Source organism: Blennius ocellaris (genome assembly GCF_963422515.1).
Source record: "Blennius ocellaris genome assembly, chromosome: 19".
Taxonomy (NCBI): domain Eukaryota; kingdom Metazoa; phylum Chordata; class Actinopteri; order Blenniiformes; family Blenniidae; genus Blennius; species Blennius ocellaris.
Genome location: NC_137668.1, coordinates 13,660,573 through 13,679,664, shown reverse-complemented (window position 1 = coordinate 13,679,664; position 19,092 = coordinate 13,660,573). Strand labels below are relative to the sequence as shown.

General features: G+C 40.4%; 1 protein-coding gene across 1 annotated transcript in view; it reads right to left on the bottom strand.

Annotated features, from left to right (window-relative positions):
• The window catches only part of ofcc1 (orofacial cleft 1 candidate 1), a gene marked incomplete at both ends in the record, with an annotated part of 174,284 nt that extends 156,096 nt beyond the window's left edge, over positions 1–18,188 (bottom strand). The window contains 9 exons of the mRNA XM_080515268.1: positions 1,584–1,826; positions 7,991–8,077; positions 9,435–9,532; positions 9,744–9,968; positions 11,793–11,876; positions 12,518–12,622; positions 15,092–15,271; positions 15,643–15,709; positions 18,111–18,188. Of these exons, the coding sequence (XP_080371394.1) occupies positions 1,584–1,826; positions 7,991–8,077; positions 9,435–9,532; positions 9,744–9,968; positions 11,793–11,876; positions 12,518–12,622; positions 15,092–15,271; positions 15,643–15,709; positions 18,111–18,188 (1,167 nt within the window). The remainder of the gene's footprint in view (positions 1–1,583; positions 1,827–7,990; positions 8,078–9,434; positions 9,533–9,743; positions 9,969–11,792; positions 11,877–12,517; positions 12,623–15,091; positions 15,272–15,642; positions 15,710–18,110) is intronic.
• Positions 18,189–19,092: the final 904 nt, after the last annotated feature.

The window sequence follows — 19,092 nt, the reverse complement described above, 5'->3', positions numbered from 1 at the left end:
AGGACAACAACAACAACAACAACTGATTTGTCTTTAAAGCACAGCTGAGGGTTTGAGGAGGAGAGGAGGGGAGGCAGAGTGACATGAGGCATTTACCATGCCGTACTTAAACCTTTTTTTTTTTTTTTTTTACCTCTGAATCAGATCCCAGGTCTGCATTCAGTTTATGCCAGCTTTTACCCCATCCTTTATATTTGATGGCAGCTGGAGACAATATTATCAGGATGCTCGAGCTCAGTGAATACGCCCACCAGTACATTGACAGTGTCCACATGAGCTAAATGCTCCAGCTAGGCCTTTAGAGTTGCCATCAGAACACTGAAGAAACCCTTTCTGAGCCTGTGCGAGGCCATATGGGATTAGGAGGGACACTGAATTCGGTGGCTTCTGTTTTAAGGTTTTGCTTGAGAAGCTTTTCCACTGTTTACACATCACCAATGAATGAGTGTAACCAAAGAGTTCTAATCCACTGGTCAATATCGACCATCCAGAAAAAGGATGTGTTTTGTTTTTGTATTTTTTTTTTTTAAGATTAACGCTGCATCTATAGAGGACGCTTTCCTTCATATCAAGAGGTTTTGGAGAGTGGTTGTGAAATTTCTATAGATTTTTTTTCTAATGCAATCTACTGTGTTGGTTCATCAAAAGAATCCAATGGCAAAGCATATATATATAGTCAACTATTTACAATGGAAATTGAGGTTAAGACTCTAAAAATATTCTATCCATTCTACATCATCTTCCTGTTTCATCTCAGTTTGAATAAACATCAGAAAAAAAAATAATGCACAAATTGAGCAAAATAGTTTATTTCTAATAAAGCAATACTACCTTATATGAATGAATAATTGATCTTCGGTTTGATTTACATGCATAGATTCATTGTTTGAGAAGTTGCTGTTTTATTAATATGGAGAGCTCAGGAAAGAAACCCAGGGGCTGCGCGTGGCATATTTTCATATGCTTCTTTTGACAGTCACAACGTTTCATACGAGCAACTACGCTGGCTTGTCTGCAACTGATAAAGACAAGTAAAGGAAGAAATCTGAGATTGCATTGAAAAAAATAGGAACTAAAAATTATTAGGTTATATTAAATGCTTCTGTTTTTGTGTTTAGCTGAAATATTGTATTGAATTTCTTATCGATGGCTTCATCTGGCACACTTAAGCTGAGTGTGTTCCATTTCAAAATGTTGAAAAGAGACCCCTCTTTACTTTTTCAGTGAATACTTGCAAATATTTAGAACCAACTTCTCATATTCAGAGAGGAGTCTCTAACTAAATTAATCATACTGGTGACAAATTCAAAGAAACTGATGAAGGAAAGCATAATAATGTCACCCAAGAAAACAAAAATGTACTTTTAAACGTAAACCTCTTCGAATTTCTTGCATTACCCACATTTCTAGTTTATATTAGGTTTGCAACAATAACGGTGAAAGCTAAAGCTCTACAAATAAAAACATTTAGAACTTTTGAGCGAAATATATTTGTTTGGATAATCCAGAATCATCCAGTGATCCTAGGATCTTATACATTGTAACACCTAATAAAGGCTGAAACAAACTGAAATATGTCCCACCATGAACAGGCTCTGGTTGATGTGCAGGTCGATGTCATAGAAGCGGCCCCGATGCCCATGTGGCTCAGTGGAAACTGCCCAAGTCTGCTGCTCTTTCTCGCGGCACCAGGCCAGAGCTGGACCGCCGAGACAGCTGTGAAGCGCCACGCTGACTGTGTAGAGGCCTCTGGGAAGCTTGTCTCTGGTCGCTCTTAGGCAACACACACACACTTCGAGGGGCTGCAGAGATGCACTATGGGTCCCCTGTAAAACACAAAATACTGTACTTTGAGTTGGATTCCATAATTTACCATGTCTAAAGAAGCATTTCTATGGAAGGAGAAACAATTTCTCTTGGCTTGGCGAACATGCAGATAAACATTTGAACAGTGAGGAGCATGGATAGTTGACAACAAACATCAGTGTCAGTATTTGTTCAGAAGTCGGTGATGGCTGATTACAACTGCAAACTTTACTGAGCTAACACTGATGTGATCTGTGAACAAGACTGCATGTTTGCATTTTGCCAAAAAAGAAAAAAGGACTACATCTCTAACACACACACACACACACACACACACACACACACACACACACACACACACACACACACACACACACATGCACACACCTGTAAATGTAAATCGGTCTTCTGCCTTTAGGACAAACCATTTGTTTGACATTGAAGGTTAAAAGGTTGACGCCGGTTGAAAATTGCAGTTAACAGTCTTGCTGTCTCGTCTACATCCTCCCCTGTGACATGGCCTCTGTAAATCACTTTGTACATATGTACTATGTAAATCACATACGCCATTTTTCAAAGTATACATTCATGTTGAAATCACTCCATTCCTTATCCTTGTGTGTGAAGAAAGACCAAAATAAACCCTTTTATCAGTTTTTTCTTTTCTTTTCTTTTTTCTTGTTTTTTTTCACCATATTACTTCGGATTTTTTAAATCAGAAACTCTACGAACTGCTTGGTAAATGATGATGCTGCAGCATTGTGGTAGAAGCATTGCTTCTCACATTTGAGGAGCAAAGAATGAATGCAGTTGAATACAGAACGGTTCTTAAAGGAAGACTGGCCCTCAAGAGTCACCTTTCAGCACAATAATGTCCCGAGGCACTGCTGGAGTTCCTGTGGGACAAGACTTTTTCTCAACATGAGTGGTCCAGCCAAGGCCCAGATTTAAACTAAAAAACAGCTGGAGAGAGACTTGAAAATGGCAGTTTACAGATGCTACCCATCCAATGTGAAAGAGCTTGAGAGGATCTGGCAGGAGGAATGGCGTAAACTGCCCAAATGCAGGTGTGCAAAGTGCATCGCTTACCAGTGATGACTCAAAGCTGCAATTCCTGCCAAAGGCAATGGGCTGAATGAGATATTTAGTAAGATTTCTGAAAAAAAAGTCATAATTTTTCAAAGTGTATCTAAAGTAACCGTACTTAACAATAAACCTTTTTTGTATAATGCGACGTCCATGTACTCCTTTTAACAATGTAAGGATAGGATGCTTTAAGCTTTGCTCAAGGGCTCATCAGCAATCCCTGTTATCAAACGTAGATTTCACAATCAGCAGAAGGTTTCAAAATGCCAGCCTTCTGGTTGTGAGATTATCCAACCAACCTTCAGGCTATAACCTTCATTTTGTTTATTTGCTTGTTTGCTTTGGTGACATGTGCCTTGTTTGAGGGCTTAAAATTAGTAATAAAGTCAGCAGGCTAGACAGTTTAACTTAATCAGAGAACAATATAAATACATATTCAGCCTTTTGTCCCCCGTGGCATGTGTTGAGCAGAGCTGAATAGAAAGTCAGCTGTGTTTAAACGGAGCACTTGGTCTCTGTCACCATTAGTAGCAAAGTTACTCAACTTTTTTGGCTTTCTCCAAAAGCATTTTGCATACTTGGAATGTGGCTGGTAAATATATGTATCTATTTACCTATATCGATATTTGCTCTACAGAAAGGACGCCTTCTGAAGTATTTGTTCATCAACAGTTCATCCCTAAACCTTCTGGCTTTCCAGCTCCACACTATGACATCCGACCCGACGCAATTCCACCTTACCATAGGCAACCTTATGCTGTCAGATCCCCTCACTGCAGTAACATTTGCTACTACACTGTCCTGCCTGATCCAATGCAAACCTCCATCCATCGTCGATACTGATATATTCTACAGTGAAAACCCAGACATATACAGAACAACCAAATTTCACACAGAAAGGCCCCAATCTGGGCTCGAACTGGGGATATCTGTGCGACATGGCAATAGTCTTAACCATGGCACCACTGCATGGCCTACCTATCACAATCTATATCATTAAATCCAATCTGGCCTAAGCTTACATAATCCAGTTTGATATCACCCAACACTATTTGATCCACCCTGAGTTGAAGTATTTGGTAGCTATGATTATCCAAGTTGTATTTTTTAATTCATATTTCAACCCCAGTTCCAACCAATGATGTAGTAGCACATCATGCCATGTATACAACTAACGACTACAGTGTGTTTATTTTTCATTATACAGTACAGTGTATTTGGGACTGTCCCTTCCCTTTTAACTGGCACAAGAATCGACTCAGTGAGCCGGCTGTGCCCGTCGCTGACAGGCTGTAAACAGGGGAAGGTGTGTGCTGAGCCCTGCAGTAATGCCCCTCAATCTCCCCAGTGTGTGCATCTTTGCATACCAAAACAACCAAAACAATTTAGGCAGAAGTGAAATTAGTATAATTGGTGGCAAAGCGGTTTAGCCCACACATCTCTCATTTGGGAGGAGGTGATGAAGGCCTCCAAACCCCCACACTGGGAAAGAGATGCCTGCATGCAGACTAAAAAGGAAGAAGAGGAGGAGGAGGAGAAAGGAAAATAAAAAGGCATAGGAATAAATAATAATGACATCGTATAGGCGTCCAATTTGTTCTATGTGTCTTTAAGAGGTATTGTTATTATCTGGCCCACATGCTTGCATCGGCATCAGAAGAGACAGTCAAGACAGCAAGGCGAAGGTAAAAGGTGAAGTGAGCCAATTTTCCATATCAGAGGTGGTTTGTTTGCCCCAAGCCTGAGTTGTGCCTAAAGTGCCATAACATTACAGCACTCCTACAGATGAGATCAAAGGCTCTAGCGAGGGATCCTCCGTGGTTTTGCTGGCAAGCGGCCGTCCTTTCGCTGAAATATCTTTTCAGGGCTTTCCACACATTGACTGATCACACAAAATGCACTCTTAATAGAGACAGGAAATGCCACATACAAAAACTTCCTTTCTTTCTAAGTATGGGCTAATATTCAGAGATTAAGCTTTCCTGTTAATTATTTTCATTTTAATTAGTAAATCTTAATTAACAATGAACATTTACCCTTAAAATTTTTTGGCTTTGGATTGAAGGAGGGGGGTGAAGAAAAGAGAGAATAAATATGACAATCTTTTTGGGACCTCCGGGCAGGATTACTGATGCAGGCTGCCTTAGTTATTAAACACGTTCTAAATTAAATGCCTCCATGAATTTTGCACAGAAATATATTTTCATAGTTTTGCATGCCAAATGTGACATTTTATATTTCAGATTCATCTCGCTGCAGTAATTTTAGGGAAATGTCATATAAACAAAGATTTTGTCATTTACCAAAGAAAATTACTATGCGTGGCAGGTTTGGCCATTGCTTTCTCCCTTTCTCTCTTTCCCTCTCCCTCCTTTGCCCCCTATTCTGCCTGTGCTAGTTGTTTCAAGTCAGCAAGCCATAAAAAATCTTTATCTCAGTGAAACACAGCAATTTGGGAGATAATCGAATGGTGACTGGGGGGCACAAACGCCAGTCTGAGGAATTATACCACAATCTCCCCTGCATTTACAACCTTCCTCAAAGCCAGTTGTCACCCTGGAAGGAAAGCCCCCGACTGAAGATTCATTACATCTTTAAGCCAGCACGGTGGCATGGCAGCCTCATCCCCAGATGCAACACAACAGCACACTCCTCCCACAGCTGGTGATGCTACCGCTAAAGCTGCAGTCCCCGTCTCTTTTCCCCACTTGCTTCTCCTTTCTCTGCTCTCCCTCTGTTTCCCCTTTTTCATCTCCAAAGACTCTTTTTTTTTTCCCACCTCCTACTTATATTCTTGAAACCAAAGACGCCATCCTCACTATGCAGAAAAACAAATTCTTTACACGCAATAGAAGAATAATGTGGCTGGGTCGTTTAGCATACTGAATATAAGGAAGCCTTTTACTTACTGCCGTGCTTGTGTGTAGGCATGTGCTGCATGTGCACATACAGTTGGAATGAATTAAAAAAAAAAGAAAAAAGAAAAAAGAAAAGTAAATAAGGCGTAACATTTTTTTCATTTCCGAGTCCTATTCATTACAGGATTTCATACAATTACATCATTTGACTGTTTTCTAACAAACAGCGCATGCTTTTCCATGGATTGTAAACACCTCTCGATCGATATCTTCTCCCCCGACGCCAGCCTCTCGGAGATTATGGGATATGTCACTTCCTGTTTACATGCTTTTGGTGTCCCGCGAATATGTGACGCTCGCTCTGAGCTCACAGCGGCGAACGAAACTCACCTGCCACGGGGATCGTGATGCTGAAGAGGAGGATTCTGGGAGATCCATCGTCTGGCCATATTTGGCCGCCACTTCTTCTTGGCCTTCTCCCAGCGCTCTGAGTGACGGGCTTTCAATGTTTTCGCTGCTATGTGCACAAAACACACATACACACACACCCACACCCACACACACACACACACACACACACACACACACACACACACACCCCTATATTACATACACACAAAGACAAGAGGCTAACCCTGTTAACAGCCACCTGCATTTTGGACCCTCTGTTGTTCCACTCTGTAGCCAACAGCAGCTCAATCTAATAACAGCACAACAAAACACTTTCCACTGGGTCCCTCTCTCTCCCTCTCTCTCTCTTTCTTTCTCCGTGTCTTTCTTTCTTCCTCCCTTCTCTCTTATTCCCTGCCTTTCTCTTCCTTTCAATCTTATCAGTTGTAATGTAATAAGCGGTTGCTTCGCTCTGTCTCCTCGCCACCTCTCTTAATTCCTCAAAATAAAGCAATATCACAGGGGCCCTGGCCTGCCTGTGACTGGGGATAAGATGCTTGTAAAAGGATGGATAATTCAGCAAATAAATGCTCGGCATCAAAGGCAGGCACTGGATCTTTCTTTCCCTTCTTTCTTTCTTTCTCACCCTCCTCTGTTTGCCTATCAAAAGTATTACATGTGCTTTCATCAGTTCACAACAAGGCACAATGTGCTTCCTAATGCAATTACTCAACCTCCATTAAATCAGGAACAGTGGAAAGAAATGAATTACACATTTGTTACAAAAACTACAAGTCAGCTCCCGTCTCTGCTCTTCTCTTTTTCTTTCATAGGCGCAGGGAGAGAAAAAGTGAAATAATTTCTCATTCAATTTCAGGCAGATGTAGCCCTAGGTGATGCATGGAAAGTCTCCCATGTCTAATAGCCACCCACCATTGATATCAGAAGGAATTTACAGGGTTCAAGGCTGTCGAGAGGAGGTCATCTTGCTAAACTCCAAACCACATTCATCTGACAGGGCTGGTGTCCGACAACCACCCACCCATAATGCAACCCAATGTGAGACAAGATACTGATATGTACAGTAGCTTCTTGATTTTATCATGTCAGCTGGCATGGTAGTCCATAATTACTAAAAACTTAAACATGCTAAGCTGATCGCCTGCAGGGCTTTTTCTACAAGATGTGATGTGTGATCTCTGACTTAAGTGGATGGACCAAGAATTGATGCACCTCCAAGCTCAATGACATGGACAGATTTCTGTGCCCCGGAGCCAAACTACCCAAAATGCAATGCCTGCCGACAGACGAAGCCATGCAGAGGACGTATGAATTACATGCCTTCCTGACTGTCAGTGGGAATACAAATGCTTTTCACACAATTAATGATTACAGTCATGTGACATCAATTTTACATATGGAAAGAATTATGGAAGAGGCTGGACTTACCACCGAAGCAGTGTGTTGAACCGGGGCGGCGGTCTCACTGCCACACCACAGTCGCTTAGTGAATTTGGCTCCTTTGAAATATTGAAGTCGATATGTTAACAAACACAATTAATGTGCTAATTATTATTAAGATTATAGGCTAATTGATGGCTTATTTAATGTGAGCTGTGTTATTTAAAATAACAATGTAAGATTTTAATTTCTGTGCGAGAGCAATAAAATAATACTCCCAGTTAACAAATGGATAAATAGAAAGAGAAAGAATTTGATTGGATGAATATGTTCAGCTGGTGAAACAGCCTATGAGAAACATTTAGTCTGAATGTTAATGCCTTGAGGGCAGTTATAGCTACAACTAAAAAGCGCCTCATACAGTATATATACAGCACATGGGCATTTACCTTAACATTGCCAGTGAATAAGGCCATTAGTCCTTTCTTTCTCTTTGCCCACTCACTCTTCTTCAGGGGTCTCTTCTCAGCCATTTGCTAAAAATACGTGCAAATACACATGCACACTTTCTTGGGATGCAGCTTTATGAAACAGTGCAGTGCACCATAATGGCAGAATTAAGCAAAAGGAGCAACTGTAATGCAATCTGCAGGCAATCGATACCGAGCCAGACCCTAAAGACATGTAGCGTTTGATGAGTATTTCTGCCTCTTTTACATTCAGTCAGCACATTCACACTCCCCATTCAGACACATTGACACTGCTAAGTGACAACGTCTCACCCTGTAGAGGCTTTGTACAGCAGAATAGAGAAAGAAGAAAAACGCTATTATTTTTAAAATAGATGTGAAATCTCTGGTGGATAATGTGCTTTCAATGGGAGGTGGGTGTGGAAACAGTAGGAGAGCTATGACAGAATAAGATAGCGCAGATCCTAAGACTGATACAGTACACAGTAGATGCCGATGATTATCCAGTACGGGAAGATGAGTCAACTGTTGCAGTGACTTCCAAGTGACAGTGAGACATTGTTGAACAATTTTCTTTTTCCACAGTTACATTTACTCCTATTCAAGCAATCTGAGACTCCTACTCACTTATCAAATGAGATTAATCTAAAAATACAGTGCATATAAGTTCTGCTTTCTGTTTACATATGCGTTAATGTTTGTGTTTCTTTGCAGTCTAGATTTGCCAACACAATACAAGCCCACTGTTCTTGTATCCACTCCCATTTCTCCTCTGACTGATCGAATACAAACACTTGTTTTGAAAGACGCTTTATATCCTAATGCTGGTTCACAAAATCCCTGCTCCCCAGTTGGAAAATATAATGTAGTCATGCTCTATTTCTTTTTGAAAAGAGCATAAGACGGGTAAAGAACCAAGGAAATCTAGCTTCTGTTAGAAACAAATATGCATAATAATGCAAAACAAAGTTGAAAGGGAGAATAAAAGAGTCTCCATAAATAAATTAATTGTGTGAGGATATCATGTGTAGCATAGAATGTGGAGCTGAAACCCATGTGCTAATTTTGAATTGAGGACAAATGAGTAATCCAATCTCTGAAATAACTTGAGTACAATGTTGTTCACGAAATACATTTGCAAACCGTGTGAAAGTAAAAAAAAAATTTCTTAAAAGAGGTTGGAGAAAAGTCAGAGAACAAAACACACAAGCTATAAATAGAAGAAGGAAAAAACTGTCAGCAAGGAAAGTCTCATAGATTTTACACAAGCATTCAAACAGACAGAAAACAGATAATTGTACATGCACACATGCACACACTCCATGTCCATTAGCCAAGCCACTGATACACAACGTAATGGACATGGCTGATATGCTGGTGAATATGGGATGATGACACAGATATTCCTCTTTGTAGCGCTGACCTGCTGCAGTGAAAGGCTGCCAAGCGTGATCATGTCAGGCCGCACACGCTCCCTCAGCTGCTGGGTGTATTGGGGGATCACCTCTTCAGCTGTCTTCACTGCAAGAAATCATTCAATGGCAACAAAAAATAACTATTAAACATTATTATATTGTGCACTTTTTTTTTATATATATACATTTTGTTGACTGACCAGTGAAATACAATTAACAATTGTTACATTACCACTTCATATGTATATTATTTTTGTGAGATACAATACAACTCTACAAAAAATGGATAGATAAAAGGGATGAAAGAATAGTATTACTTTTTACAGTACTCTCTCTGCCCGTTACCATCCTCCCTGCTTTGAGTCCAGCCTCTGTTCCCAGCCCAGCACTACTCCCAGACTGGGTTTTGGCAGTGGTACGGGCTTGGGAGGACCTGCAGCCCGAGGCATCACCACCACTGTGGAGCAGCAGTCGCCGCTGAAGCACCAGATCACCCGCCTTCACCTCCAACACCTCCTCATCCCTGGAGGCTAGCAGCGTACCTGGAGAGATACGCATCAGTGGACATACACAGAGGCGCACACACACACACACACACACATGCATGTATACATGGCCACAGACAGAATAATCGGCATTCGTACACATCAACACATGCATTCGCATACTGATGGATGAGCACATTTAGCACATGCTTGAACCAGACACATGTGTTTCTTTATTGTGAGAGTGGACAACGACGCACTCTAATAATAACACGCAAATATATTTAATACGACGGTTGGGAATGGAGGTGAAACTGCTAAATCAAATCTGAAACTTAAAAAAAAAGTTTTTCCTTGGAAAGAGATCAAAACAAAACAAAAGTTTTCTTCTGCATGATATGTGAATATGTAGTTTTCAAATAAGTAGTAGAGAATGTATCACTGTAAACAGGGAGGCATCGTCTGCAGTAGCGAGCATTCTTGCTGTGTGTCTTTTCGGCATTTCCACTGATAGAAAGCGCAAGGTATTCTTTGGGAATCCGTGTATTCAACGTGTGCAGTCCACTATGTGTAACAGCCAAAGCTGTTATCACCGCTTAATGCTTTTCATAGTGAAGCTGATATCAATGCCTTACAGAGAACTAGAATGAGGAAAATGCCAGTTTTGTGGTCTTTCATATCCAAGCCAAGGCGAGGGAATTCATCGAGATAAAAAAAAAGACAAACTGAAGATTTTCGAAAGAATTTCTCCAGATTTTATTTTTCAGGAAAAAAAAAAACAAAACTACATTTGCACAGAACTGGCTGCTGTTCATTTCATTAATACTTTATCCTATTCATACTCTCTTTTGAAATGTGAATGTTGCTTTGTGGCGGGCTGTAAAAGAAAAAAAAACAAAAGCCTGAGAAGCAGTCACAAGATGTCAGGATCAGTACTGACACACTCCGAGCCCGTTGTGTAGCTATAAAGAAGACGTGCAGCCTACACCGGTGGGAGGCATCCATACAACTGCGTAAGGTGATTGTCTTAAAGGCTATTGTACCTCAGTGAAGTGCTAACTGGCAGTACCCACAGTTGGACTCTAGTACAGAAGTACAAGCTCTCTCTCTCTCTCTCTTCTCCTGTCTCTCTTTCCCTTTCTATTGCATGGAGCAACTGTTAATCCAAGATCCTCTTTACTTTCTCTGTGGGATTTCATGAACATTCCCAGACAATGGATGGGGCTGCTAATCTCGGCGGTACAGCTAAATCCAAAACAATGGCAAATAATACGAGCCTGCTAAATTCTACCATGTTGAAGCGGGCCTAAACCCATCACTTGTGTGCTGGAATTACAAGGGAGATGTGCGTCATGTCAACAGGATCTGGTACGACTGTCTTCACCCAGAACAATGCTAAGCTTAAATCATCTCCATGTTGCCTGGATGTCTACATATTTAAATGAAACTGAGTTAATGAGAAAAGACACGCCTACCATGAAACAATGGATTGTGCTTGGAAAGCAGCGACTACTAGTGAGCGTCCATTTCTAGTTTATTCTTTGTTTGATGGAAGTGTGGAGAATGTAGCTCTGTATATCGTCTCACTTCTTTCTCATTTCGTTTGAACGTGAATGTCTGACAGTAATATCAGGAGGAAAAATGATAGCTTCAGTCCTTTAATTATATAAGCTAAAACATGAAGTTAAATATCACTTTATACATTAAAATGACACAAATGTTTTAAAGTGTGTATGCAACAGAAATAAGCAGATACCAAGGCACTAAAGCCAGAGGTTGTCAAAAGCGTTTGATACAATTCAAGATAGTAGAATTGGCTGTTATGATCGTTTTCAGGCAACTCAACATTTCCAAAATACAGAGTAGCACTGCAATACATACCAGGGATGTTGATCAGGGTATCGTCATCATTCAGCAGAGCAGTCATTCTTTCATATAGTTGGTTTTCATCAGCATTCGACATTGCTGTGAATCAAAACAATTATAAAATATGCACACCTTTACCAGTGCTGGGAAATTGTAACCATTTATGTGCTTCAAATTACTTTCTACTTATCAGACAAGTCAATCTAAACCACATCTTAACATGCAAACTAGAAATATTAGCCATGGCTGGAGAGGAGTGCAAATCATGTGTATGCTGAGCAGTAATGAAATAGGGGCATTAACATGCCTGTTAGCCCACCTGTCATCATGTGATGAGATTTGATTTGGTGAATCCTTTGATATTACACGGCAGTGATATCCAAAAGATACAGGTGGAATGGCTTCTCCATTAATAGCCAGGTTTCATTATAACATGCATATTGCTTGGCTCCCAAGAGCTCGCTTTTAATAGGTCTACTTTAGGAGGCGGCTGCAAACTATCGACATGACTCCGCGTGTGTCATTTGGCAGACGAGAGAACGCCACGGCGAAATGAAAGCTGACCAACGATAGGTGACCTTCATCAATGACAACGAGTTGGGCAGCCAATCTAGTGATGCCATCGCTTGGTGTATTTACATAGACTGTCCTGCCTTCACAAATGGCAGCCTGCTACCAGTGATCTCTCTCACCCCTCTTTAATGAACCGAGGAGAACCATTATGACAGAGAATGGCATACTTAATTCCAGCTCATCTTCAGCGCTGACCCCGGCCATCCCGCAATGCCTTGGGTCTGTCTGCTCCGCCGAAGATGGGTCAAAGTAATTTTGGGCGCGTTCATTTCCTGTGGAAAGTGCGAAAGGAAAGTGAATGAGAGAAAGAGGGGTTGGGAGTTGGTCTGGGGGGGGGGGGGGGGGGGAGAAGGGAGTTGTACAGGTTCAGGTTAGTGGTTATTAGAAGCACATGAAGCAAAATGTTAATTTTGAAACCCACACTGTCGAAGGGCAGTGGCAGCGGCTGCTACCAGATAAGGCAGAGCCAAGATGAGACAGGAGTTCAGAGGCAGAGAGAGGGAGAACTGGGAAAGAGTCTGCTGGGCTTCTCAGAGCACCTCTCCACGGCCCGCGGTGCTCTGGGGCCTAATTAGCATGCCGCAAAAGGTCACGGCAGGCAATCTCTTAAATACGACTGCCATATGTTTGCCATGTTCAAAAGGAACTAATGAGAAAGTCTACACGCCGAAAAGTACGTGGAATTTCAAAGACAATACCTTCTAAATACTCCGAGGTCAGCGGCCTAAAGGACCAGGCAAGTTTGGAGGAGGAGATCCAAAAGAAAATAACCTGAGCCTGTGTCTCAATGACTTCTTATTAGCGATCACTGACCTATGGGTATCAAGTATGCTCCGCAGAGTTTATGGGAATCGAATGGCTCCAGGGTTCTTTCTATTAAGGGTACACCCCACCAAGCAGCTTTCTTAACCCCAAATCATTCTCATTACAATCCTTGAATATTTCACTCCAATCTAAATTGCCTTACTTGTATTCCTTGGGTTTTGGGGCAAAAAAAAAAAAAAAGTAAAAAGTAAAAAATGCATGGTGCAGTAAATCATGTTATATATTCCACACAAGGAGTGCCTTTATAGATGTCTGAGAGAATCAGCGCTTGGATGCATACAAATGTACGTAAGTGTGTTTGCATAGGAGCACCAATCGCTGACGAGGCCACTGCCCAAAAAAGTTCACTGGGGTGATTCCGTGTTCCTGTGAAAGATCAGCATGCGATTTCCCCACTCTGTCCATATTCTAAGTGAAACGCTGAGACAGAAACACTTAATAAATGAGGAGCCGTATGACTCTTCAACGGTGCCATAAATTGACTGTGAAATTTACATGTTAAGTCTCTCCACATTGTTAACAGAGAGTTTGAACAATTTCTCTGCAAATAGCTCTGAGGTTATGAAACCTTTTTTTTTTTCAAATACAAATTTGCATAATGGTAGTATCTTCGTAAATCGCCTTTTGAATCATAGCTGTGATTTACCTAAATAGTCTGGCTGCCCTCCAATTCATCTCTCTAATGAAAATTTCAATTATCTGTTCTTACATGTGCAATATCAGTAACTAGCACTTCTCGGCAGATACTGTTAACAAAGACAGCGATAATGAAAGTCTCTGGGATGAGGGGAAGTGTCAGAAATGTAGAACAAGCTGCTTTTGGATCTTGCAATAAAAACCTCAAAGGTGACTGAACAAGTTTTCATTGTCGCGCTCTGAAATGCAAATGTTCTTGTTGCAATTTGTAGTTTTATTATGTACTTAAATGTTTTGGATTTAACTGGTCAACAGATCAAATTAAAGGTACAATGATACTTTTGCACTACAGACATATACATGAAAAACTGAATAGGCTCCATCTCACAACAGTCCATGCCAAAAAAAAAAAAAAACCTCCACATTTAAAACAACTAAGAAATTCCTTCATCCAGTTCCAATTATATTCCCAGGGCAACGATGGTACACATGCTAGCATGTTCACTATAGAATAACAGTTTTTTTGGATTCATATACGGGCCATATTCTGAAGATGTAATGCCATATTTCACTACAAAACAAATGTGGACTAAAGATAATGATAAACAAACTTCACAAGGATTATTTTTCACAAATGGGCAAAGGCCCATTTTGTGCAAAAAAAACCAACAAAAAAACAACATGACAACAAAGACAATAATTACCAGTAGTCATATACAGCAAAAGCAAAATAAACCACATTAAATCAAGAATCTAACATGTGACTCATCCCTGAGAAAACTGGCACGCTCGCAACCTCGAACGCATCCTAATTTACCATCCCATTCCTCAAGAGTTCTCCCTGACATACTGAATTATAAGGGGGCATATTCGTATGCCTGATTGGCCTTAAGCCGTGTTTCGGGGGTGTTGTGAGTACACCACACAGACAGCGGATCGGCTTGGTAGCGTAGTAGCGTATGTAAATGCATTCTCCTATGACTCCAGCCCACCACAAGGCATGTAGCCGAGAGTGGGAGTCAAGGCTGATTGTGTCGAGGGTACTTCTAGATAGAGATAGAACACCCACTACTGTAGCGTTCTCCAGCGGAGGCAGAAGTTAGACGAGGGCTGCTTGTTAAGACAGGCTTGCTTTGGAATGCAGGGACTGAGGGCCCCCCCCCCCCAAATAGAGACAGAGAGAGAGGAGGAGAGAAAGAAAGAAGGAGTGAGAGAAAAGGTTAGATCAGGAACACATCTACTGTCAACAAATTTCAGGCTAATGAAGAATGAAGCTTCACCTCTTTCTTTGGCAGGGGCTTGCAGCTCCATTTTTTTATGGTGAGCTGCAAGGGTGCTATCTGGGCTGTCACCTCGAATTTCACTCCCCAGCCAAACCGGAGGAATTGAAAGCTCAGTGCTGCTTCCTGCATCGAAAGCTGGGTTTTCAATGCCCACCACAGTATCTCTTTCTTCTCTCTCTGACAAAATAAATAGAAACATAAATGAAAACACAGCGGCATGAAGGGCCAATACAACGACTGTGTCAAAGTGACTCATTGGGAAAAACAAAAGCATATTCATGAACAACAAAATTCTATTGGTGATTTCTCTGCCCCAAAATTCAAGCGCATCCTCCTCAAAAGATAGTAAAACACAATTAGGTTAAAATTAAATCAGAATCTTGCAGGAGGAGGAGGAGAAAAAAAAGGGAAGAAGAAGAAATGATTAAAATAATTACAAATTGCGCCCTGACAAGCAAGAGCAAAATTTAGCCCAAAGCCATTTGTCTGTAATTAGTTAATTAATCCTTACACAAATTATGAGCAATAACTCATCAAGCAGGACTCACCCATCAGAAATTCAGCCGACTTGGATTTCTTCTGCTTAGGTTGCTGCAGAGCCTTCTGCTGTAACTTCTGGAGGGAAATTGTTAAATGAATAAATTAGCTGCAGAATGAAGATCATCATTTATGATCCGCAACTAACGCAGTATTTTAAATATGGGACGACACTGAAATGTCATTTAATTTACATCGCCGCTAAAGGGGTCAAGCACTAATTGAACAACAGGAGTGGAAAAGAATTTAATCATAAATAGATAAGAAAAGTTGACATGAATGTGTAATGAAGGTCACATTAAAATACTTCCTCCTTGTTTCGACAATGAATGGGCAACAACATTCTCTCGTGGAAAATTATGCATTTTTTGCTGCACAAGAGTACACCAACTTGGTGTGCAAATGAGTATGGAAATCCAGGCACACTTCTCATTACTTCCATTCACATGAGCTCAACCTAAAAAGTCTCAAAGGAGAAGGGGAATTGTATTTAAATAACACCACACCAGGTCTATTATATTACATAAAGTGGAGATTTCTGATTCAAAGGAGGTTTTTTTTCTGCTCCAAGACGCTCTAAATACAAAGCCAAAGTGATATCTAGACATCTTGAGACACTTCTATACATACATGCAGGCATGCCAAGTCAACACTATTTTGTGTGTGTAGTAGTAGGTGGTCTCCACTGGCATGAACCAAAAAAAAAGAAAAGAAGAAGAGAGTAAGAGAGCAAGTATGGGTTTCTTTGAAATCAAGAGTATGTGGAACAAACTCTGCACTCCCACATTTCTCTAATTTCTGCGGACAAGCAGAACAATAAGAAAGCTGAGGTAAACGGCATAAGTAGTTGTTTTGGTTATTGATATGTTTACATAAGTATGCGCCATATAAAAAGAGCTCTCTAGCTCAAAGCGTATGGGGTTTTTTAAGCATCATTTTATGCAGATTTCAATGATGAACTGTGCTCATGCCCATGAACAGCATGTATTTGTATACAATATTTAATTTCAAAGGAAAAATCAAGGGGCAGAATGGGTGGGAGGGGGGGGGGGCTTATTTCAACTCCAAATGACAGAGCAATTAAAATAGCGGAGGACTACTTCCAGACCAATCTGGTAAGAGGAGTTTTTGTAAATCTGTTTTTACATTCAACAAGCCCTACAGCAAGACATTCATTTATACCACTGAGATTAATGCTTATCTAATTGTAACTTATTTAAAAACCATTTTCTTTTCGACTGGGTACCAATCATTTTCTCAGAGTTGTACAAACTGTGTGGTGCCCAAAGATGAGGGACAAATTTTGAATTGTGATGATTTTTTTTTTTTTTTTGTCTGTTTTCTTTTTCTTCTTCTGTTCCTCTTTTGTCTGTTTCCATTAAACACGCCACAACTTTCTTCACATTATGCTTAAGTTACATTTGCAAATCGGATATTATGAGAAAAGTAATAAGGGTAATTTTGCAAATAAGACAAGCACATACTCGTCATTTGCTCTGTAAATGGTACTAAAAATGTATTGATGTTGGGGCTCAAAGTCAGTTATGAAAACCTTAATGACAAAATTTAAACTAAGCACTTAATTCTATGTTTTCTTTAATATTCTACAAATGGGGTTTAGCAGTAGTGACAAAGAGGAAAAATAAATGTTTTAACTTTTAAATTAGAAAGATATAGGAGGAGAGTAGTGTTTCATTCCCTATGAGTGTCATTGCCCATAGGACAAAATGCACTTTAGTGAGATGTGTGAATATCAAAGGACTAATCCGATTAACTGTTATCTACAGCTAAACAAATGCATTTGTTTAGTACCATAATTGATGCACTAAATAATATGGGATGAAATCTACACTCATAACATATAGCTGCATTTACTACAAATAAACAAGACTACAGAAGCATATTGCAGTTTTTTTTTTTTTTACTTCATGTTTGGTTCCATTGTTTTTCCAAATGTTTTTGAACCAGCTCTTCTCTCAACAATGTTTTTCAATTGCCTCATTTCGTTAACAGTTAATATTCTGCCAGTAAAAATTAGTGTGTAAAACACACAAGGGCAACAACACAGAGGCAGTTCAGTGCATCGACTTCTGCATTAACACTTAAGGTCACTGACACTATGACTATATTATTCACGCAATGTCATGCGAGTCGTTTGTCTTCAGAGCCAAGAAAAAAAAAAGTATGATTTATATGTCAGTTACAAGACCCCACAGACAGTGACAGCACCCTCAGTCCATGCAAAGGCCGTTGTTTAATGTGCCATAACTGGATGGAGCATGCAGATGTTGCACTTCTAAAATACTAACACCAACTAAAATCCTGAGGAACAAAAGTGTCGCAAAAGTTCATGAAATAAACCGGACGCTCAGAGGCAGAAGTGACCATTCAATACAACAACTGTGACAGCAGTAGTGGAAATGTGCAGCCCAAGTTCCCTTGTAATTTATAAAATTGGACATAAATATGCTAAAGTTACCGTGCCGCGCCAAGGAATCCAAACTTTTACAGCAGACATGACGGTGTTATATGAAGGCATCTCCACGTGCACCGTCATATCTGCCCACTCCTCATTTCACAGCGAAGCACACCAAATGCTTACTTTGCAGTCAACACAGGAACAAAATCATTTATAAATGGTGACAAAAAAAAAAAAAAAAAGAAATCATGACTTTTGCTTTTCATTTCTTCCTCTTTAAATGTGATTGTTGTCAGAAGGAATTGAGCACAACAATGCCTTGTTCAGTTCTTGTTGCATTCAAAGGCATAGCTAGAAGGGCTTGGGGAAGACCGCGTGCTGCTAGGGGCTGGTGGGCACAGACCAGCTAGAAAGTGAATTTTGCATACTGTACGGATCATCGCCCAGTTCAGCCCAGTCACATTGAATCTGCCGTCAACCAATTGTGCTTCATGAAACCGTCAACCCTCATTTACGTCTGCCTGTTTTCTTCCCCACACAGCTGTAAACAAGGCCCCAGCTTTGAGCTGTCTCTCTCTCTCTCTCTCTCTCTCTCCCTCTGTCCCTGTGTGCGCTGCTTGCCAGCGGAGAGCAGACGGCACAATCTCTTCACCGAGATACTTAAAGCTACCATTTCCAGAAAAGCACCTTGTGCACCGGGCACAGGAGTAAGTGACAAGAGTGTTAAGAGGTTTACACACAGATACCTGCACATGTTCGGTTACCTTCTTGATTGTTGTTCTCCCAATAAAAACCCAGATTTATGATTGTTTTATGATTATTATACAGTGTATGGGAAAGACACACACATTGAGAAGTTAACAACAAAAACGTGCATTAATATGAATATATGTGTGAATGTATATCAAAATAGGTTCCGATCAAATGTCACAAAAGCGTTAATTTAATCCAATAAAACACTGATGTTCTGTTTATTTTCACGTTTAGTAAGTCTCCGTTTAATCTCACATCATGGCTATGTTATTAAAATGTCATAAGAGTA